This window comes from Mya arenaria, chromosome 3 (assembly GCF_026914265.1).
Source record: "Mya arenaria isolate MELC-2E11 chromosome 3, ASM2691426v1".
NCBI classification, from domain to species: Eukaryota; Metazoa; Mollusca; class Bivalvia; order Myida; family Myidae; genus Mya; species Mya arenaria.
The window spans coordinates 52,849,384-52,872,860 of NC_069124.1; the positions used below are offsets into that span (position 1 = coordinate 52,849,384).

At 33.6% G+C, this 23,477-nt stretch overlaps 1 protein-coding gene across 1 annotated transcript; it reads left to right on the forward strand.

The window, feature by feature from the left end:
- The first annotated feature begins 9,859 nt into the window (after nucleotides 1-9,859).
- On the forward strand, nucleotides 9,860-17,639 carry LOC128225556 (gamma-aminobutyric acid receptor alpha-like). Its single transcript, XM_052935420.1, has 8 exons — nucleotides 9,860-9,872; nucleotides 10,653-10,720; nucleotides 13,164-13,384; nucleotides 14,051-14,133; nucleotides 14,771-14,911; nucleotides 15,890-16,042; nucleotides 16,619-16,857; nucleotides 17,559-17,639. The coding sequence occupies exons 2-8, from the start codon at nucleotides 10,694-10,696 to the stop codon at nucleotides 17,589-17,591; spliced, it is 897 nt and encodes a 298-aa protein (XP_052791380.1). The 5' UTR covers nucleotides 9,860-9,872; nucleotides 10,653-10,693; the 3' UTR covers nucleotides 17,592-17,639.
- Nucleotides 17,640-23,477: the final 5,838 nt, after the last annotated feature.

Here is a 23,477-nt window from a genome sequence, read left to right on the forward strand (position 1 = left end):
TGTTTAAACAGCTATGCAGCAGTGAAAAATGAAAAATTTATGATTTATGCCTCTACCAAAAACTTGGCAATAGCCTGTGTATCGGTCAGAAGTATATAAAACGGCACAAAAGGCTATTAGTAACACACCGATTGAAAAAAGTCTTTTAATAAGGCTAGTTGAATCTGCCTAGTTCAAATGGCGTTTCTAACAAAAGCTATCATCACCTATAGTTGCATGTCTCACTGCAGTCACACTGTTATTTGTTTTTTTATAAAAGATGCAAATAAAATAATCATTTACGAACATTTCAAATCTAACAGGAAACCAAAAACTATTAACAAGTATTCAGAATTCGGTTAAAGAATTAAGAAGTTGTCATGATTCACTCATAACTTTAAGCAATGCACGTTACTCAAGGGAGAGGCTGATTTAAATTCAACTCTGGTGCACCCTGTCCGTTGGTTCTCTTTTATCACCCTGTTGCATTGCAAAATAAATGAGAAGCTTGCGAACAAAAATAATTGTGAAGTGTTGCAGGCATCTTGAATAATATCTTCTGTGTTCTATCTGCTGATTTACGGATGATATTGCAGACACATTATTTGAGATCAATCGGGGGTTTTAAGACAGGTTCATTTGTGGAATCCGAAAGCGGAATTGCTTTAAGTCCAATGCTATAATAAATATGGCTAAATCGTTATAGCATACAGTTTTTTTTCGTAAAGAAACGTAGAATTCATGAACTTGCACTTTTCGGCGGTTGGTTATTTAATCCGTCTGTATTCAATATTGCTTTGCCAAGCTTACCAACATGGGGCCAAGAAACAAATGATATACTGATATAAGTGTCTTTTTCAAAAACAAGAACATCGTATCTCCTTCTTGATCGAAACCAAAACATCTGATAATCTTGTTGATTTTTATATTTTATACATGTGATCTAAAATTAAAGATATGATTAATATTATTTTATATCTAAATATAAAATTGCATTGTCGAGAAAAAGGATATCTACTGGAGGCAGGTTATAGAATACATAAGTCAGCCGTTATTTCTTATACAGAAAGAAATGTAATTTATGATAACTGAGGTCTGACAAACATTCATTTATTATTATTTGCAACAAAAATGTGAAAATAATTGTAGGATAACTCACCTCTAAAAATACCATTGCAATTAGAAAACTAACGATGTGCCATTTGAATCTATTTCTTAAAGAAATAACTTTTTCGATCAAAATTTATTTATAAGATAAATTTATTGAACTATGAATTTATGATTGTTTAAAACAATTGTATTTGTTTAACTTGATATTGGGCTGACCAGTGACTGGTTAATATCACGTTCTTCATTTATTAATTTTCCAAATACCTCGATGTTTATTAAAGTAAGTTTGATGCCCCGAATGAAAACATCACCATGTGTTCGTTTTATTTAACAAAAAAGTTTTTAATTGATAGTGAGGTGGTGTTGCTGTCTGTTGTCCGTCGGATGTCTCCAAATCGTTTTCAGTTGCTCGTAAACATTTACTCTCCAGTTATTACACACGTAAAAATATAGCATAGGTCATTTTCGATAATTGACATTGCGGGTCAAAGGTATGATATCGAACAATTTTTCTTTGCACTCTAGATGCTGTATTTTAAATTAAAAATATCACCCCACTTGGTAAAGGAGTTGTCTGCATAACAGACGCAGGCCGTATGAATCATGTTCTATAAAAACAGGTTATAGGACAAATGTATTTTAACCGTGTAACCTGCAATATATGTGATTCTACCTTATTTAAATACAATTGAATTGCCATTTAAGTACTTACACTTCGTGAAACAATACCCAGAAATATGTAGATATATACATTGTTCTCATTCACTTCTCTCGCATCATAGGCGGACCTTGTTCATAAAAATACTTCTTAGGTAAGTTTCATATGTCAAGTTTTTTGTCTTACATATTTTTTTCCCTAAAATGACTCGCTGCGATATTTCATGTTAAGCGACACATTTTTTAAAATATACTAATTTATAGTTGATCAACAATTAAATATTTCAACTGAAGTCAAATTAAATATCAACCCTAAATAAGAAGTGTTTTATATGTTTTAAAAGAATGTTGCTGGAGGTTTAAAATGTTTGTAGTATTGAAAGAAAATCTGGCTAGTGTTCGGAAAAAAATAAGCAGATAGCTGCTATTTCAAAGGTCTTTTACATATTTATTGGGAAATAAAACGCAACAGCAGTGTCTCAGCCTGACAAACTATTTCGAGAATATATTGGGAACAAGCATTTTTGTCTGGAACATATTTTGAAGTGTAAGGCATGGATTTACAATGGCATTATTTGAGTTTATTTTATTTCCTAAGGTAAGCACTTGATTGAAATTGCCGACTGAAATTAATTGACTTAATTTATTTGTTTTTACATTATAAACATTGTATTTGGTGTACAAACTTTACCTTACCGTGGTATATAAGTTTTTTTAAAACGATATATTACAAATGATAAAAAGGCAACTTCTATTTTTTTATTTCACTGCTTTTTTGGCATAAAGACACGTTAAACAAATCTAGATTTTTAGCAAATGTTTAAGCTGCGCCCTCAGAGATTGATAGTTTTTATCTTTTTTAAATGTTAGCTCTCAGAATAAGCTAATTTTAACATCAATGTCTTCATATTCAGTCATATTATATTTCACAAAAAAGCAGGCCGCAATTTCTCGAAACTTCTTAAGCTTAACAGGCTTAAGTAACTTATTTCAATAAGCCGAAATTCATCCTTAAATTGAATCTTGGTAAATGAAAAAATGGTTTAATGTGGTTATCATAAAGATAGTTCCTATCTAAAGTATGAAATCTTTTAAAGAAGTAAATATTACGCAAATTTAATATTGAAAAACAAAAATAGTTTCGAGAAATTGGGGCCAGATTTCAATTCTTAGAGTTCATTTTTCTTAAAGCGTTGGTAAAGCATTTAGCCTTACAATATTAATTTTCGAACTAAATATGAAAAACTGCATTTAATCTTTCGTCAACATTCTTGCTGGTTTCCAGACTTTTGCGCTAAAATTGGCTCATTCCAAGACAAAATATATAAGAAGTTGTAAAAACGGTCAAGCTGTTAGAGTGCAACTTTGAAATTAAACTGTAAGGCCACACCAAATTAATGTTTAGTTCCTCGGATTTTTGCCAAAAAAAATTGGAGCGAGCGAAAAAAAAACCGAAGAGAGCGCAGAGCGAAAAATATATGTTTTCCTTATATTCAATATAAATAAGAAAGATTGTTAAAAATAATTGCCCTTAAACCCATTTTAATGCCATCTTGAACTGAACCTCTAATGAACATTGGGAAAATGTCGGAATATATACTATTTATTCATCCGTGTTTAGTACAAATATTATATGGATAAATCTAATTTCTTATATAATTAAAATGTACTTTAATATGACGATCGTTCATAATAATAAATAACCCTGCTTTTAGTAAAAAGTTTGAAACGACTTATATCAATCTACCTGAATCAGTTTAACATAATATGCAACTGTATTTAGACATAACATTGGATTTGTAAAAAATGATCACTTACACACTGGCATCATCAAACATCAGACTAAATATATTAGACTAAATTTTGTTTTTATTATCACAGGAAATGCAATGACATGTGCTTATTAAAACAGAAAGAAGAAGGTTATTTTTCAGAGTACTTTTTTTGGTTATTTAGATGTTTTTATGCACCAGCCAATTGTATATGCCCCCCCCCCCCCCCCCCAAGTCCGGAATAGCGGGGACTTTGACTTCCGGTCTCTCAAAACCCGGGTAAAATACCCGAACTGCAGGGACACACTGCTGGTAAAATCCCTGCCAAATGGCCCCGCAATCACGAATACCTATGTGAGGCCCATTCCCGACTATTTTCAATATGAAGACAAAACCACATTCACTAGGAACTGCGGGGCCACCTGAAAGGTAAAAACACAGCCCATTGCCTCTGCTGTCCCCGGTACACCCCTGGAACAAGGGCGAGGGGTGGGCGGGGCAGTGGTTACAATTGACAAGTGCATTACAATCCCGGATTATGCTGCAAATAAAAACAAAATATAAGGTGATAAACTTAGGCTTACTTACGTTGAGGTATATCCAGATCAGTGTTTATATCGCTATTTGTGAAAAGATCTTTGTTCAAAATTGTTGCTTTGTCAGAATTTGATAAAAATGAGCTTGATACATCAATTTGGACCAAACAATGACTCATGTTCCCCTTAAGTTGACCTGTCATCTTCAGCATCGTCGTAACGAAGTAAAATTTTGGTCCCTTGTATTATGACTTGAATAAAATAGTACTAAGTTGGTAATTCCGATTTCCATTCAAAACAAGTCATTAATTACGCAATATAATTGCTACCAGTCTCCGATACACATGCTTTATTGCATAATGATTGCTTTAAATAATGATAATTGATCAAGCATGCTCAAAACATATTTATTGTCAAAAGTTAGATTTAATTTCCAAACTTCAAGCCACATTGTTTATACCGGAAGCCGCCATTTTGATTGAATTTATTGAAACCCATGCTTAACCGATCGATATACAGTATAAAAACACTACTCATCGGTAACTTTCCTTTACAAAAACACGAAAAATTATACTTGATTATTTTTAGCCTTTTAATAAATTATTACCTGAAAAAAATCTGCTTGGCGATCAAAATGGAGGTGCGGGCGCACAAAAAAAATATAAATATTTTTTTTTACATTTTCAAAAAAATAGGAGCGGTAAATCCGCGGAACGAAATATCAATTTGGTGTGGCCTAAGTTTTAAATGTAAAGTACTATCTTCATTCAATTCAAGTATATCAGTTTCGTTTACAACTGTATTGCCTCAAAGTATACAAAAGTATGCCGTTCCATTGATATTTCTGCTGATACAAGCAATACTACAATACAATGGCCAAATGTAACAATGCGTTCGCATCTCATCAATCAGATACGTCTGTTTAAACGAATACTTTACCGAAATGAAAGTCTAAAGACCTTATGATAAAGGTCTCGACTAGACGGATGGTGATGTCATTTTCATAAATCTAAAAGAGGATTGTCAAAAAAACGTTTTCTTCATTTCCGTAACGTCAGTTATAATTGACAACCGTCCGATAACGTACACAAAGTACACAATATCTTAATCCTTTATTCTCCAGTGTGTGTATACCACGTGATATATTGTGTCATAAATGCTAAGTCCGAAGGCAATTGTTTGCTTCGAATGAAGACTTGAAACAAAGATAACTATTTCTTCACCATTTTAAATGAAACATAGAGCGGTCTATGCCGCTTACGGAGCCCCACCTTCAGTCTTTTACCAGATTTTGATTGAGAGTTTAGTTTCTTAAAACACTTCGACAAATCTTTTCAACATACGGCCGTCTGACGGAGCACTATCAAAACATTATTTTGGAAACAGGGTTGTCGAAGTGTTTGATTAAACTAATCATCTTATCAAACTCCCGTAATAAAATTAAGGCGGGGCTCTTTAAGCGGCATAGACTGACCTTTGTTTTATTTAAAATGGTGTAGTAAAAGAAAAGTTATCTTTGATTTAAGTATTTTTTAAGCAAAATGTTGCCTTCCGATTTATCATATATGACGTTATTTACGTGGTATACACACACTGCTCTCTTTCTCGTACACAAATTTATAACGTGGCTCAAAGTAGTGCATATAGGAGTTTGTAGCAGAACACAGAACAGTCGTTTTAATATGGTTTACAAATGCTACAACGACGTTATAATACCTAACCAGTACATCGTATCGTTTTTCACCAATATAGAAAAGTAAGTGCGCTTTACGCACTTTTAATTCTATCACGTGTGATATATATAAGAGTTTACATAGTAACGACCTGGCGAGTAATTGAGTATTCGCCTTAGGTGCAGAATGGCGAGGGCATAATCAAGGGCAATAATACAACGATTTTTTTTTGACAATGATAATAAACAATATATACCTAGGCCTCACCAAATATATGCTTCTTTCGGAGGATTACCGCATCTATTTTTCTGAAATCGCTTACTTTTTAAATATAATTATAAGCGACTTCTTTTTTAAACTTTATATTTGAAATAATTTTAGAATATGCTTTCTTGTAAAGGAAAACGCAAAATTATGATACTTCATGTTTGTGACAATTTTCAAAAGACCGAAATACGTATATAAGGCCACACCAAATTGATAACTTGTTCATAGGATTTTTTCCAAAAAATAATGGGGCGAGCGAGCGAAATAATAATAAAAATATTTGTTTTGCATTTAGCAAAACAGAGCAGCGAGCGAAGAGCGAACAAATATATATAGTCATTTAACTCACTTTTGCTCACATTTTATTCACTTATTTACTAAACAATGATATTGTACACAGTACAAGGATAACATCCAGTGAAAGAATGATAACACTAAAAGATAATTCCATACAAATATTAGTTTTGAGATCAAACAAATGCTTTTTGAGATCAAGCAAATGTATTTCTTTAAACTATTTCATAAATGAGAGAACTCAAAACAACAGTTATCCAGTTTTTAAACCTTTTTGGAAAGTTTTGTTTCAAAATACCCTATGCATGGCTAAGTTAAAGCCTGGACACAAGCGCCAATGGTCACAGCCACATGCCTGCCCAATGGCATATCCAAATCAATGAACTAGGTTTTCCACTTTTCCTAAGGAAAACTTGGTTAAAAATAATTCTCTATTAAAATACATTGTCATATTTCATGCCATGGAAATGACTAGACAAGGTGACTTGAAAAATAACTCACAAAATGAATATAGGCATTTGCAATCAAATATAAACTACAGCTATCACTCTTGCTTTGACTACAGGATTGGCCTTGGTTAAGCCATCTAAATTATAGAAGAGAATTTACAAAAAACCTACACCGTATTGTAAACCATTTCAGCTGAAAATATGTCACAGAAAATTCATGCCAGCGCCAGTTTGATTTTAGGCTTTCTCAGAATTTAACGCCTATCTTTTTTAAACTTGCAGATTTTCCTTATTTTTTTTAGATATCTGGTTTAAATTTAGACAAGTAATAGAAAACATAAACATATATACAAAAAACACTTTTACTTCCTTTTAATTGCAAATACTGATAGTGTCAATTTTCATATATTAATAGCAAAAAAATATTTCAAGAAAGTACAAGAATATGCAATATTTTTTTCATAGACAAAAACCTATCAGCATAAATATTTAACACTTGAATGATTTCCATACATAGTTTGCATGAAGCACATATGAATGTCAGTCAGGTTAATTTTTAGCGTCATCAGGGGGTCCAACGTGAAATGTGTTCGCCGAATTTTAAGTGAGGGAAATTGTGTGAAGCCGAATAAAATGGCGGAGTTGAAAGGAATTTCGGTGTTTCAAGGATGTATTTTCACCTGGTAAGTAAGTTATATCACCTTTCTCGCAATATAAATACGCCTACCCGGAGACCACACGTGTAAGCGTCTCTCGGTTTTTTAACCTATGTTTCTAGAGGCCTTTAAAAAATTGTTATTGAATGTATAAGCTGAACGATTGATTGTTTACAAAGTGAAAATAGAAAATTGCGTGACTTGAAACTGTGTTTTCGGCCCAAGCTTACCATTTTTGTACCTGTTTTAGCTATTTGTTATTGAATATTTGCATTATTTATCTTTTCGACCGCTACTGCACTTACATGGGTATTATACGGCCGATGTTTTCATGTTTAAACAACTTTTATGTTGGGCGACGAAGTTTTATGCAGTTTTTGTGTGAAGCAGAATCAGAATATACGTGCATTAATAAAAGTTTGATTAAGACATGAGCTGTAACACATGTTAATATTATAAATTATAACAAAAGGAAAATTGAACGTACCGTCTATTTGTTATGCAAAATTACTTGTATATATAGTATTCCAGCAATTCATCTATATGAACTCGGAAATCAAATTATTACTCGGTAAATAAATATAAGAATTCTTGATGTAACACGAACGTCCCGCAATACGGCAAATACAATGAATGCAATATTATCAGTCTAATTTTATCTTACCAACGAAAATACGTTTTAAAGCAGTTTAAGTCTACCCATACCCATACCCAACCCCACCAACCCCGACAGTTGTCTTGCAATGGATCTTTGGGTACAACGCTAAATAACAAAATATATGTATGAAATAAATGTTATGATATAATAATAAAGCACAATGACCTACTTTTACTGAAATGTACTGATATTAATGACAACATAAATATCAGTACATTTCAGTGAAAGTTGATCATCTAGACGTTTGTATCCGGATCTATATCGTTCATTGACTCTAATTAGAGAGGCTGCATGATTGAGCCGGTGCTTTGATAATTGTTACGATCGAAATTTGCGGTTATAAGGGCTACATTCTACTAAACAAATTAGCGCTCGTATAGAATAACTATTTTTTTAGATGGTGCGGGCGCAAGTGATAAAAAAATAAAAATAAATGTTTTGCTTTTCTCAAGAAATAGCTGCGGGAAATCCGATGAACATGTTATTAATTTGGTGTGGCCTAAAATGAAAATTTCGCGTTAGCTTTTCCTGTAGCTTACATTAAGGGTGAATACTGTTGTAATTTTTCACGATAACATTACATACTAGCTATAAAGGAAAACAAGTTATCGTTTTCACCCGCGCTAGTTTGTTAACGAAATGTGGAAAATGATTAGTATAGAAAAATCGGCCATATGCGATTGAATTTACCCTGATTTCCTTAAATGAATAGAGATGAATAGAATAGAATCTAAATTTTCATTGGTCATTGTAAAATAGAACAATAAATCCCATTGGCCATTGTAATGATTGGAATATAAAAAAACACAAGGAATTATATTGTCCATTGTAAAAGTTGTAAAGTGAAACAAGGGTCATATTGGCAATTGTAATTATTGTAAAGTGAAACAAGGAATCCTATTGTCCATAGTAAAAGTTGTGAAGTGAAACAAGGGTCATATTGGCAATTGTAATGATTGTAAAGTGAAACAAGGAATCCTTTTGTCCATTGTAAAAGTTGTAAAGTGAAACAAGGGTCATACTGGCAATTGTAATTATTGTAAAGTGAAACAAGGAATCCTATTGGCCATTGTAAAAGTTGTAAAGTGAAACAAGGAGCATATTGGCAATTGTAATTATTGTAAAGTGAAACAAAGAATCCTATTGTCCATTGTAATGAAAGTCGAAAAAAATAAAGAAGTATCGAACAAGTATCGAATACGATCGTTTTAGCTATGTGATTAAAGATATTTATTTTTCGCGAACGATTTTCTCAGAAAAGTAAGACGGGTACACACAACGAGAAGAATGCTAAAATATGATACAAAATCGGAATTGGCCTGGCTGGCCAATATTCAAAGGTCAAGATCACCCTACGCCGCATTCTACATAGATTAGTCAAGGCTCAAAATTATTTCGTTTTGTCGAATATTGTATTGCACTGCTCTTCTATTCCCTCAGAAATCAACGGCTAAATATCCATTACCGGTCAACAATTAAACCAGAAAAGATTTCTAATGTGGTCAAATGTTCACCTTCAAACACTAGTCAACCGCTCCTTTAAAATGGACGAGTATCTTTTTTAATATATTCTTGTTTCGTATGTGCACCAAGTTTTCTTGGCCAAAATCCATCGAACCAAAATTTTAATTGTTTTGGTTTTAAGAATAGTCATCGGACCGAAAAGCTGTATGTTATGGTGTTATTCATATACATAGATGTCGTTTCATAGCGGACCTGTGGCTTGGTCAGAGCGGCGATACTCCGAGCACGAGAACATGAGTCTCCAACTCGACCGGCTCCTACTGGGGTATGACAGGCGCCTGAGACCAGGCTTTGGAGGTAACGTTTAGTAGTAACATATACCAGGCCCCAATTTCTTGAAACTTCTTAAGCTTAACAGGCTTAAGTCGCTTATTTCAATTAGCCAGAATACATACTTCAAATGGATTTTGATAAATGGAAAATGGTTTATTCTGATAGTCATACAGACTATTCCAATATAATTTTCAAAAATTCTTGAAGAAGTAAATATAACACATTTTATAGCACGTCAAAAATAGTGAGATTAGCTTAATCCTGTTATAAAGGACTTAAGAAGTTTCGAGAAATTGGGGCCCGCTTTTTAAGCCTTTAGTATAATTTAGGCTTATATAAATCGTACTTTAAGAATAAAAACGTGTAAAAAGAGATATATAGTATAAGGTATCTTTTTTGTTAATTTATCTCCTTCTTTTTTTTTGGAGGATGGGGAGGGGAGAATTACTTTATTACCGCAAGACTTCCCGATTTATTGCTCTGTTACGTAAGGGTTTTGATCACTGGCACCGGATTTTCAAACTAAATCAATTTTTAAAAAAATCAAAACAATATTTTTTTCACATATTCGATATTATATTTTTTAGTAAGGAATTATAAGATTTTTTTTTATTTAAAAAAAAATGATTGAGTTTGAAAATCCAGTGCCAGTGGTTTTGATGCATCTCGCTGTTTTTCTGCGAGCATTTCACCCTGCTTCATCGCTAAATAAATGAGAAACTTTTAACTAATATTCATGCGAATTTCTGCAGAAATAAATGTCAAATGTTACAGGCAAGTGAATTTGTTTTATGATTATTTCAGAGGAGCCCCTGGTGATAAAGACTGACATTTTAGTTCGTTCCATGGGACCTGTAAATGAAAGAACAATGGTAAATATTACCATAATACAAGCGTTTAAGCAGCTGTTGAAGCCAGAAGGTTTGCGCACGTATGATTTTAAATTGCTCCTGCACTTTTTTAGCTCATAAACTACTTAGCCCAATTTCTTTTTTCAAAAGTACAATGAAAATTACAGTGACAAATCCAGGAGCCCAAAAATACTATGACGCTATTTAAAGGCACCAGGTTCAAAAACAACAAACACTAACCGGGAGACACACACAGACAAAGCAAATACTTAAAAAAGTACTTATCGGGCATTTCATATGCTGCTAACTATATGGACCAACGTCTGATATTTTTTTTAATGTTTTTGCGGCATACATTTATAATCATTTGCAGTTTTCCGTTATATTTCAACTTAAAAAAAAACAAACTACAAAACCTATGAACAAACAAACCTTTAAACAAACAAAACCCATATTTATAGAAACACTGTTTACTTCTTAGTGCGACAAAATTTGTTTCTTAGTGTTATAAACATTTCTGTGTTTTAAAATTGTAATTTACTTGGACACACCATTTCAACGATCTCAGCACAACCAAAATACAACAACAGTGGAAATATTTTCGATTTTGGATTTGTTGATTTCAGTATCACGTGCAAGTTTATTAAATGTCAATGCGTTTATTTCATTTACATCGAGCTGATCATCGGGTTGGTTATGCAGTCCAATTACAGTGATTCAATGAGGTTTTTACGACAAACTTCTTGAAAACTCTCAATAAACGACGTTCCTTTTCGAATATATTCAAGACCAATGTCGTAATAAATACGTCTCAATCGTTTCACTCTTTAAAGGCCTAGTTTAAGGAATGTTTGGCATGATAATCCCCTGCTCTGCATTCCCTGCTAATTGCACTAGTGTCACAGTAGGGGCCAATTTCCTGTGTATTCGTTTAATGGCTCAGGTCATTCAGGGACCACTTCTATAATAAAACTTCCAAAACTGCACAGCAGGATACTCAGATCAGAGATCTCATAAGAGGGGTCAAGGCAAGTAGATTAAGATCAATAAATAGAGGTTGTGTACTGTGCACATTTGTTGTTGTTTTTATGGGGGGTCACTTAAAGAAGGCTTAAACAAGGCCTTTAAGTATGTTCACTAAGAACTCGTAATATGACTTAGTGATAAAGGATGAGCGGAGCTAGCGTAGCGAACGAGCCCTTCTTTATCGCTTGAATTTAAACGGGAAATTCTTCATGAGTATGCCCAGTACGTAATGACTGCCTATCTGCAATCTCATTGGCTCAAAATCTAAATTGTGCTATAAGAAAGGTGAACACTATGAAATTTCACTTGTCGGTTATTGGCTCGGTATTGCTATGCAATTAACGGGAAAGGGAATTGAAATACTGCGGAAAACATTTAATAGTTATCGAAATTAGTTGATGTACTATTGGAACTCGAAATAAAGATGTCTTTATACGACACTGTTTTAGTGCGTTCTATCAATGAAATTAAACCAACTTATATGTATATTTGATTCGCTCATGTTTATGTTACAAAAATGATATTGTCCGTAAATATAACAATGAAAAAAAGAAGAAATTAATGTTATCCTGGACATTTACGAAATAATTATTGTGAATTGTGATATATGGTTGGATGGATTTGTCCGAATAAATCCTTAAATTTGTATTAGACATTGATGAAACTGCCATCCAAACACAATATATACGTCTCACAGATTTCGTCTGTATTATGTATATTGGTCCAGTCACTTGGTATTCAATTTCAGTAGGTTCCATTGTCTCTATGGACCGTTTGCAATTACTAGCAAATCCACACCCAAGCAATCCATTCTCGGTATCGGTCATTATAAATGGAACAAATCTGTCTCATTTGAAAGGGAATTACTGGACTTATTGTCTTAGCATGAAAAGTAGCAGAACAATTCACCATGTCATTGCCCTGTTTTATTGTTAAACATAGTATATACCGTTGATAATTGTATATGATTGCATCTTCCCACATTCAATTGTTAATCGTTTGAAAATATCTATTGTCTGATATATGAAAAATGTATAAGATTAGTAGTATTATTTTGCATACCGAAAATGTTTTATACTCTTTATTATTGCTTGAAATATGTATTACTAATGGGCTGTATGCTTACAGTGAATAAACTGTCTATCTATCTATCTTTCCATGAAATAAAACATGTAATTCTTACAGCCGTTTGTAAATCGATGTTCATTCATGTCATCCTTTGCCAATGATATCATTTAAGACATGAGCTTCAAAAAATAATACATGAATACATTACCATTTCATTGGAAACAACTTTTGATTACTTAACTGGGTTTGACAAAAATAAATATGAACAGCATTAGTATTTCGACAAGCCCTTTTCATTGCTACTTTTATCCGTATTAAGGTTGTTCTGGAACTAAATATTTATATGTGCAAATGTGGCTAAATTTCCAAGGACTATTCGATGGACTGTTACTTCCGGCAACTCTGGGTCGACAAGCGCTTGGCGCTGAACGTGTCAATGCCAAACATCTCCCTGAACATCAAGGTCATGGATAGGCTTTGGTACCCAGACACAGTCTTTCTGAATGGCGGGAAATCATTCGTCCACATGATCCCGATGCCAAACAAATTCTTCCGGATCAACAAGGATGGAACCGTCTTTTACTCACAAAGGTTTTTTGATAGAAAAATGTGTGTGCGTGTGTGTGTTTTATGTACTTATGTTGAGAATTTAATAATGCTGACATTATTGAAGAGTAAGTACTTTGAATTAAATGTAAAAAGTAACTAGAATTATAATGATGGGTTATCTAATTAACATGGCGTTTCCAATTTCAACGTTTCGCTCACTTTTTATGTCCCTCATATTTTTGGCCTCGATAATTATTGTTCTCTTCTTTTTTAAATGATATGGTGAATCCCATAGACGGAAAAATCTACAGTCCAAAACAAATCTCTGCTATTTCGGTGTTTTTATTGAACTTCAAGTCAATTTAGTGAAAAAACCCCATATAAGACCCATTCACTCTTACTTTAAGCAAACCTATTAATATTTGCTGGTCTGTTCCTCAAAGAGAAATGTCATACCATAGATGGGGCTTTGCGTTCGCTCCATGGCGCTCTAAATCCTCTGGTTATATATTGTGCTAGTTTAGAAAGTGCGCTAACATTTGTACAGTTTTATATGCTCACTTGGTTCAAATAGGTAATATTAAAAAACCTTAATTTCAGAGCATGAACCAGTGAAGTGAAATACTTTTTAAAGACAAGTGCATTTTACAATTCAGAAAATGTTCTACCACAATGGTGCATGTTCATATTTTTTCTATTTTTCCTCAGACTGACAATTACAGCTACATGTCGGATGCGACTGGAGAAGTATCCCCTGGATTCCCAAAACTGCCATCTCTATGTAGGAAGCTGTAAGACAAATGCACATTTGCTAACTACATACATATTGCTGTCAGCTGCCTATTTGCATGTGTCGAAATTCTCGGGAATGAATCACATTTAAACATATTTTTAAGAACAATCCCGTAAAAGCAATTACCCCCTGTCAGTAGCAAATAGATATATTGTAGGCATAGCTTTTAATATGTCAGCGAATGCCAAATAATAGTTTAATAGTTGATATAAAAAACAGCGTTAAACGCGACTCGAAAACGAAAAAATATATTGTTTTTAGTAAGTAACCTCGATAAAATAATAATCAATATTATTATTTTATTTATTTTATTATTTTATTATTATTATTATTATTATTATTATTATTATTCTTATTCTTATTCTTATTCTTTTATTATTCTATTATTATTATAATTATTATTATAATTCTTCTTCTTCTTCTTTTACTTCCTCTTCTTCTTCTTCTTCTTCTTATTACTATTATTATTATTATTATTATTATTATTATTATTATTATTATTATTATTATTATTATATAATCTCAACAAAAATGTAGAACAGGTACCAAATGAATCGTCATTAATCGTTATACTTGACAAAGACAATTTATTCCATTAACCTCATTATCCCACGTGACCATGTCCTTATCGCCAGTCGCCTATTCGATCGATGACGTCATCTACGAGTGGAGGTTTGGGGCCCAGAAGTCTGTAGAGATTGCTGCCGGCATGACCTTATCCCAGTTTGACCTTCTTCAGACGCCCTGCTTCAACCTCACGTCAACAATCAGAGGAGGTGAAGGTCATTTTTTCATATTACATTAATAGCATGAAATTGTGTCGAACATTATTATCCAACTTTCTTAGATGTAAAATCTTGTTAATTAATCATGAAATAGTGTGTGTTTTTTCGGGGCAATTTTTTGAAGTTGAGAAAAGATGTTACCATTGCATGTACGGCAAATAATTCACGGTTTGGAGTGTATATATCAAACACTAGAATGACGAAGAATCTGACGTTAATTGCCTCTAAAGGCGCACAATATAAGTTGATGCAAAAACTATTTTTTATTATAAATGTATCATGCATTATCTTGTTAGCTCATTTGACTTTAATGATCAAAACAAAAACAAAGGATATGATTTGTGTTTGTTCAGATAAAAATAATAAAAGCGATATTTTGGCGGCGCATTTTTACATGGGAATTAGCGGCAAACAAAATATTTATTAAGGCTAATATTTGTTTTAACTGAATACTTACCATATGATTTGTTTTATTTAGACTAAAGTCAAATGAATTTAACATGAGAATGCGTTAACAACTGCACAACCTGTACTGTGCGCCTTCAATCCTTTATTGGAATTTATTTCAACTTGCCTCCATGGGTGGCAGTATCTGCCAAGGATAGAATACTTTACATAATAACATAGTAAGCATAACTTCAAAAAGCACATGTGTCGTCAAACCTGATATCGGCAGCGATGTATGGATCAACTAAATGAAACTACACTGGAACGAACGAATATTTTAAGGATTTAAAATGGTCCAATGTATATACATGTACTTATATATCTATAAATCTCTCTCTCTCTCTCTCTCTCTCTCTCTCTCTCTCTCTCTCTCTCTCTCTCTCTCTCTCTCTCTATATATATATATATATATATATATATATATATATATATATATATATTACCACTCCTTTACGAAACTGACTGCTAAGATACTTCCAAATACGTCGTCTTCGTTTTTGTACTTTAGTTTCTCCCTTGTAGCACCCCATTCCGTATTGGCGGTTCATTTCTATTTGAGGCGCCACATGGGTTTTTTCGTTATCAATGTGTACGTGCCGTGCCTGCTGTTGGTTGTCCTCTCATGGGTCTCCTTCTGGATCAACCGCGAGGCCACTTCTGATCGGATCGCCTTGGGTAATGAGGAAGTTTGGCGCAATATTACAATTATCCCATGACTACTTTATTTAGTTAAACAGTTCTACAAAGTAATAAATGAAAACAATTATTCTTCTTGTTAATATGATCATGTACAGGTGTATTCAGTCAAAACTCAAGTCTGTTCTATTATATGGTCGTTTGAAACTAGAGCAATACAATTATCTAGTAATGTGGCCAGTATTGATATGGAAATTGTGTGAGTTCGACCATTTTTGTTAATATCCTTCAAAGCTACTGAATATTATAGGTAAAAAAAATCTCGTAAATTCAAATTGTCGTGGATATCTCCGGACATGTACATATTAAGTCCAGACTAACACATGAGTGTCTGTGATATGGGGCGGTAAAGTAACAATAGAATAATATGGACCTGTTGGACGTATAGAGAGCTTTATATGTGTATATCTTTTTTAAATCTAATATATTTCACTTTGTTTGACTGATAAATTCAAGACACAAATTCAAATATTTTAATTGTTTAAGACTTATTAATAAGTTGTGGTTGATAACCATAACTATTTTAATTTGTACATTTTATTTTTCAATTCGAAGGCACTATGACTGTGTTAACTATGACATTTATCGGATTGGACAACCGTAACGACCTCCCTCGTGTCTCCTACTCTACGGCTCTCGACATCTATGTGGCAATCTGCTTTGTGTTCGTCCTTGCCACTATCATCCAGTTCGCTGCTGTGCACTACTTCACCAAGTTTGGCTGTGGGGAGGGGCCGCAACTCGTCAAGTACATCGCCAAGGAGGTTGAGCTTGAGGAGATTCTCGAGGATCAGGTAGGGCACGGGGTAATGGTGTTGGTGATTTATGCGAGTGTCGTTGCCCAGAAAGCGGTGTTACATGTGTGTTAATGGTTAAAAAAATATTGTTGAAATCAGGGTTTGTAATTGACTAGGGCATGTTCAGCTGGAAAAGTATACTTATAGCTCTAGAACGCTTCGTGATATAAATCCATTACTTTCGTCGTATAATAATTGCTTTTGTGAAAGTTTTACTAAGCCGTTTGCATTCTTTCATATCTTATTCAGAAGATCAAACTTGGAATAACTTGAGTAGCTAAGTAAGCCTGATTGTTTGGAATATTCGTCTGAACTTCTAAGAATATATGATATTAAAAAACAATACACAACAAAATGTCAAAAACTCTCATTAGAATTGCTAGTAAAATAAGACCTACAAAAGCAAATAACAAATGAAAGATTTACAGGCTGCAGTCAAGTCCAAACACGATAAATGTATCTCTTTTTATGTTTAAAAATGTAGGAAGATTGAGAAGAAATTGCAAAACTGTGTACAATGGCCATAAATTAGAAAAAGTGAATACATTTACGTATCAAGATTTGTTTTTACTCCAACTGAGTCTTTTTCGAGAGCTATTACATAATAATATTGCTGTGATCATATGGCTTTCTAAATACAATGTTACGCCATTTTACCTCGACGTACTTGTAAATAAACTCTTAACGCCCTTTTTCAGAACGAAATGACAAATATACAGATGGAACAATAGTGTTACTTTTAGTCAATTTGTTCAGCAGGAAGACGCAATGTCGACGAGGTCCATCGAAACCGTCCTGGAAAACGGCCACAGGAGACAAGCGTTCATTGAAAGAGATAAGCAGCCCGAATCGATCCTCTTCAAATGCTGGAATTGCTTTTTCGGCACCAGAAATGTCCGTCACAATACCGTATTTACAAATGCTTTAGGACTAAATAGCGTTAGCAAGATTGATAAATTATCTCGAATTATTTTCCCGGTCGTATTTCTTTTCTTTAACATTCTATATTGGTGTATATATCTCTCGGATGCCGCGCAGTTAAAATGAGTGAATGGATACTTTATTTTGTTGAATTGATGTGCCACGTTACCAAACCGTAAAGCACCATTCATGCGTTTATGATATATTGTGCTATTCATAAGGTCTGTAATGATATCGCTCTAACATTATTCACATGGTATTGAAAATAATATCTGTACAGAATAAATGCCTTGTAGACTGATGCTCCAATTCTTTTATATGTGCCGTGATAAATGATATGCCCTAAAACAGCATTTAGAATTGAAAAAAGATAACGTATTGTTATTGTTTTTAGATAGAAGAGCTTAAAGAGAAAAATGTTGGCAAATAAAAAATAGATTTGTTCGACCTTTTAAAAAGGGTGTTAAATTGAGCGAAGAGGACACCGCTCGTCTAAACAAGCAGCGGTCCAATGAGACCATGAAGAAATACGAGGAAAGCCAGCCGGAGATAAATAAGGTCACCTAACTATACATAATAATCAAGACAACATACATGTCACATTTACCTTTTGGTCAAAACGTTATTGTATATGTGATGACTAGAATATGACGTTTTGACTATAGGTTAAGCAAGTGAAAACCTCTCCATTTGGTTTTAAACATTTTAACGACGTAATTCAGACGTTATTACCAAAATGGGTATAAGAAATAGTAAGTCAAAACCTTACCATTTGGGTAAAACCAGTTAACGTCGTGTGTACCAAAATGTGGACGTTTATCAATAAGATTTAATCGCATACGCTCTCGTTTTAAGGAATGAATTGCGGGGCTGATGTCATTATCGGGGTATGAACGCAATTGGGTTGGTCAATGTGTGTGGAGTCCGAAGGACTCCACGCGTACTTTGACCAACCCAATTGCGTTCATATCCCCGATAATGACATCAACCCCGCAATTCATTCCTTATATTTACACCAATAGTTCATTATTTCATTCAAGAATTGTTAAAAAAATACTTCATTTCATTAAAGACAACCTTTCAGTAATCCGTTCTTACCCATTCTGTAAATAGAACGACCCGACTATAACCGGAAACATTTTTTTCAAATGACGTCACAATAACGCGGGAAAAGATCAACCACTTGAAATCACTTTCAAACGTAAAATCAAAGCACTTCTGGTACCAATATATTTAAAATATAATAAACTAACACTTGATCTATATTTTACGGGACCTGCAGACACAATACAACCAATAACAAGATCAATAGCGTTCATGTATATTGTTATGCAATTACGATCCGAACATATCCGAAGATGTTGCGTTCATTGATTGATGAACGCAACTGCCGAAAGGCAATTCATTTAAGGAACGGAAGTTGAGGTGTAAATATATGGTCATTAAAATGACTTTCTGACAAACGTTTGAAACGTTTACAACGTGACATCTGTTGTTGAAAGTCAATTACTGTAATTGAGATGTTTTGATTGCTACATCTTCGGTCAAGTACCCATAACAACATACACCCAATGCTTCATTAAATCGTTTAAACAAAAAAGGAACGTTTCGACTTCTTTTGATTGTAGTTAAACCTATCCAGTAACGTGTTTAATTAAACCCTTTGAACTGATATTTAGGCTCTCTACCTTCATAGTAAAAACAACTGATTTTCAGTAAAAAAAACACTTCGAGATACGTAAATAATACGTTTGCATGCCGACTTTGCCAACAGTGCATTTAAAACTTTAAAAAGGTAAGGTGAATATTTGTTATTAAATAAATACTGAAACGTTTTCACCGAAACTGGGACACTGACCTGTAAAATATGTTGTTAAATTGGTCGGATTCAAACCGTCTCAGTTTCAAACTGAGGTTACACACTATTACGTCGACCATTCGTTGTGATTTCTCGCCTACTGACACAAGAATTACCTATATAGTTCATCAACAAATCTATTACAGCCTACCGGATAAGTTGCATAGTCCAAGATCCAATTTCAGACCTTAAGTTATAGTGTCAAAACCTAGTAAGATTAGACTGACCTACTGACCCCTAGTGGTCATCGACTTGTCAACGCAAAACTTTATCTACGTGTTTATGTCATAGATCCAACTGTTAAGTGATACAAGGCAAGCAATTGATGAAGTTTCTTTGCCCTAGGTCGAATCGTTTTTGGAGTATTTCGCTTTTTTCCAAAACATTGTTGCCCAAGCCATTTTATCACAAAAATTGAGGACCAGTCGACTATTCAAGACCAATCTAACAAAGAAGTCATAGGTGCAAACGTTCATAAGCTGTGTAAACTTTTCGACTGACGAACAATCATTCGCGAACCTATAACCCCCTATTTGGAAAAAGGGGTGCAAAAGGGCCAAAATATTTCCTTAGTATTAACTTAAGCTGCCTTCTATAAATATACAATTGCATGCCTACCATACGAAATAGCCCATCTATAACCATATCACCTAACCATTTGTGGCAAAGGATAAACAACCTTCAGTTTTATTCAACAAACTAATCAATGCAAAACACATTGTACATATAAATAAAGCAATGTCCATTGTCGTTGCTCAAAACAAGTTGCAAAAGGTCAAAGCCATGGTATGTAAATAAATAAAATCATGAGTATATCAACTAGTTGGAACATACGGCGGCGCTTTTTAAACAAGAAACACGTTGGTGTCATTATAAGCAGATCTAACAACAGCGCGTGCTTAATGACACATACTTATGTCTAACGTAAGTACAATATATGTTGACAAAGAACTTCAAAAGTCCTTCACCTATATAGCAGTTCAAAAAATATTCTGACCGAGTCTGATTTAAGTAAGGCAAAAACTCGTACTCTAACCAAATTTGATTGAAATCGAATTGAAGGAAATTTAAGGAAATAAGGCTTGGAGAAAGTTATGTTTTGTTGTTGTTGTTGTTGTTGTTGTTGTTGTATTTATTTATTTATTTATTTATTTATTTATTTATTTATTTATTTATTTATTTATTTATTTATTTTTTATCTTTTATATTATTTTTTTTGGGTGTGTGTGTGTGTGTAAATAATACCTTACGCACTGTTTGACTCAATGTATCCAGTATTCAATCCTAGTATACTTCTTTCAAAGAAAACAATTGGCATCATTGTCTGATAACCTTATGTTTGATCTGATGACTCATACTCAAAGATGACCCACCTGTATATTAAACATGATGACCAAGTTACTGGAATCTTGGGTAAAATATGTATCTTATGTCTGGCACATCACAGTCCATAAATTTCTTCTTAAAAATCTGTCCAGATATCACAAACATTGCGTAGAATTAGCTCTGTGTTAAAAGATTTTCAAACAATTCACAATGTTTTTTTTTTTTTGCTTTTCAAACGAGTATGATGACATTTCATAAAATTCCATGAAGGCACACACTCTGATCAAACTTCATAAATGGCGTAAAACGTAGATTACAAGATTTTTGTAACATTTGACCTATTTATCTTATTTTCGACTCGACAAAACTCATTCTTTGCTTATATTGTATTGAGATGCAGGCATGATAGTTTCATGAAGGGGTAGATATTGTGCCATTAAAGGTGTAAAAAAGGCTTGTGTACTTTTTTACCTAAAGGCTTAAATTCATGACACCACATGACCCAAACATTAAGGAAATCTTAATCACATAAAGCCAAACATTCTAAATAGGCATGGAAAACCAGATACAAAATGTTTAGAAATACCATATATGCCAAGAAAATACGAAAACATGTGGATAAAATCAACACGTTCATTTGTAAACATGGCACCGTAATCCACATTCTGTGAAAACTCATTTTTATCTTTAAAGCTATGATACCAAACTAAGATGCCGATCGAAGAATGTGGGGGTTTTCGCCACATACTGGAAGCGTACATTTTTTTCAAAAATTAAAGAGAAAGACCACAAGACAACACTTGGTACAAGAATTGGTACTTTTGCTTACACTTCCGCCGTTTTGTTTAATCTGAAACATTTGTTCTCACTGAATGTTTGCATGAAACGAATTTACGTCCTTCCCACTGTTTCAAGTTGCAGGTCCTTACAAGGTCATTGTTCCAAAATACGCCAAAATAATGAATGTTTATTTTCCTCTCTTTTTTCTATTATGTTTTCCATTATGTTTTGTTCTGAATGGTGAGAGTGTACGTACGTTTAATAATCATAGTATGTGGAAATCGGTACTAAATGCTTAGTTTTTACGGACACAGAAACCCCCAAAAAATATTAACCTTCATAGCGTTTAACCTAAATCTGATGGATTATGTTAATGTATACGACACACAACGTAACATCGAACATTCATCGCATAATATTATACCTAACTTCTATAAAACATATAGTGAAAACGCCAGAGTAATATTTTCGACTATCACCCCGCACTATCACCCTCTACCGCACCGCTACCCTCTGACGTCATGAAATTGACAACACACTATAAAAACGCCTCCATATTGGAATTGTATTTGAAAATTATGATTAATAAATATAACTGGCATTGCAACCCAAGGTATTTTACTTGAAGTCTGTATCACTGAATCGGCAATTTTGCAAAAAAAAAAGCAGCAATATTTTCTTGATTAACATGTGAATTTTCATCGAGTACTTATTTTGTCCAGTTTAATAAAATATGTTTTCAGACTGCTTTGAGAATGACACTGCATATTGTCAACGTAAACTTCGGCTTCGCCTCGGTCGACAGTATTAACATCAGATTGACAATATGCACTGTCATCCTCAAGGGAGTCAACATTTATATATTATTCTTGAAAATTGGATCACCAATAACTGAAATGTTGATATTAAGTCAAATGCAAACTGATACTTTCCATGTTAAGTAGTTGATATTGCGTCCTTTGAAAGATTTTTTAACTCGTCACATACGCACACACTAGGTCGCACACTAAGTTTATTGATATCTTATAGAGATGAAGCTACAATTATCACAAACCGGCACTCCTCGGCCATTGTTCAACGAAAACATCTCCTGATGTATGTCGGTACATCAGTCCAACCAGTTCGTAAAATTAATAAATAAATACAAATAATTAATTGAAGTGTTTAAACATGTATTTTGTATTTGATTTCCAGTAATGTTTCTTATTGCATAAATCAATAATCTCTATACGAGTTAAGTACATAGGCTCAACTGCTTAATTGAATCAACTACGCGATGTACTTCCAACGAGGTCAAATGTAAAGAGTTACTGACATTGTAAACCGTCGATATACATCCAAGTTTGTCTTTAAAGGAGTTCCGAGTACATTTATCGCCTGCCCTACCTTTCACAGTATATAAGTCGATACAGTATTCGTGAAACAAAGACCACCAGTTGTTCAAAACAGGAAGATGTGTGCTAAAATCAAGACGAAACAATGGAAATAGAAAGCAAATTAGCTTGCAGCTTGTCGTCGCCAGCTTCCCTTGAAAGATCTCCTAAACTGATGGATGCGAATGAACTGTTACCTTTGATAAATATTGAAGCGTACGTCGAAAACGCCCGAGCAGGAATTTGTGCTGCAGAAGAATCCGAGTCAAGCGACAACATCACCAAGAGCATTGTAAAAAGTCTGGAACCGTTAAAATGTTCACTGTATCTTACCCCAAACAATCTGTGCCTGACGCCTA

Bases quoted from the DNA above. Each gene is read 5' to 3' on its own strand.
- LOC128225556 (XM_052935420.1), top strand. From the start codon at position 10,694: ATGGGACCTGTAAATGAAAGAACAATG. The intron at 14,912-15,889 runs GTGAAGGTCATT...TCTCCCTTGTAG, and splicing joins CACGTCAACAATCAGAGGAG to CACCCCATTCCGTATTGGCG. The intron at 16,858-17,558 runs GTAGGGCACGGG...GCCCTTTTTCAG, and splicing joins AGGAGATTCTCGAGGATCAG to AACGAAATGACAAATATACA.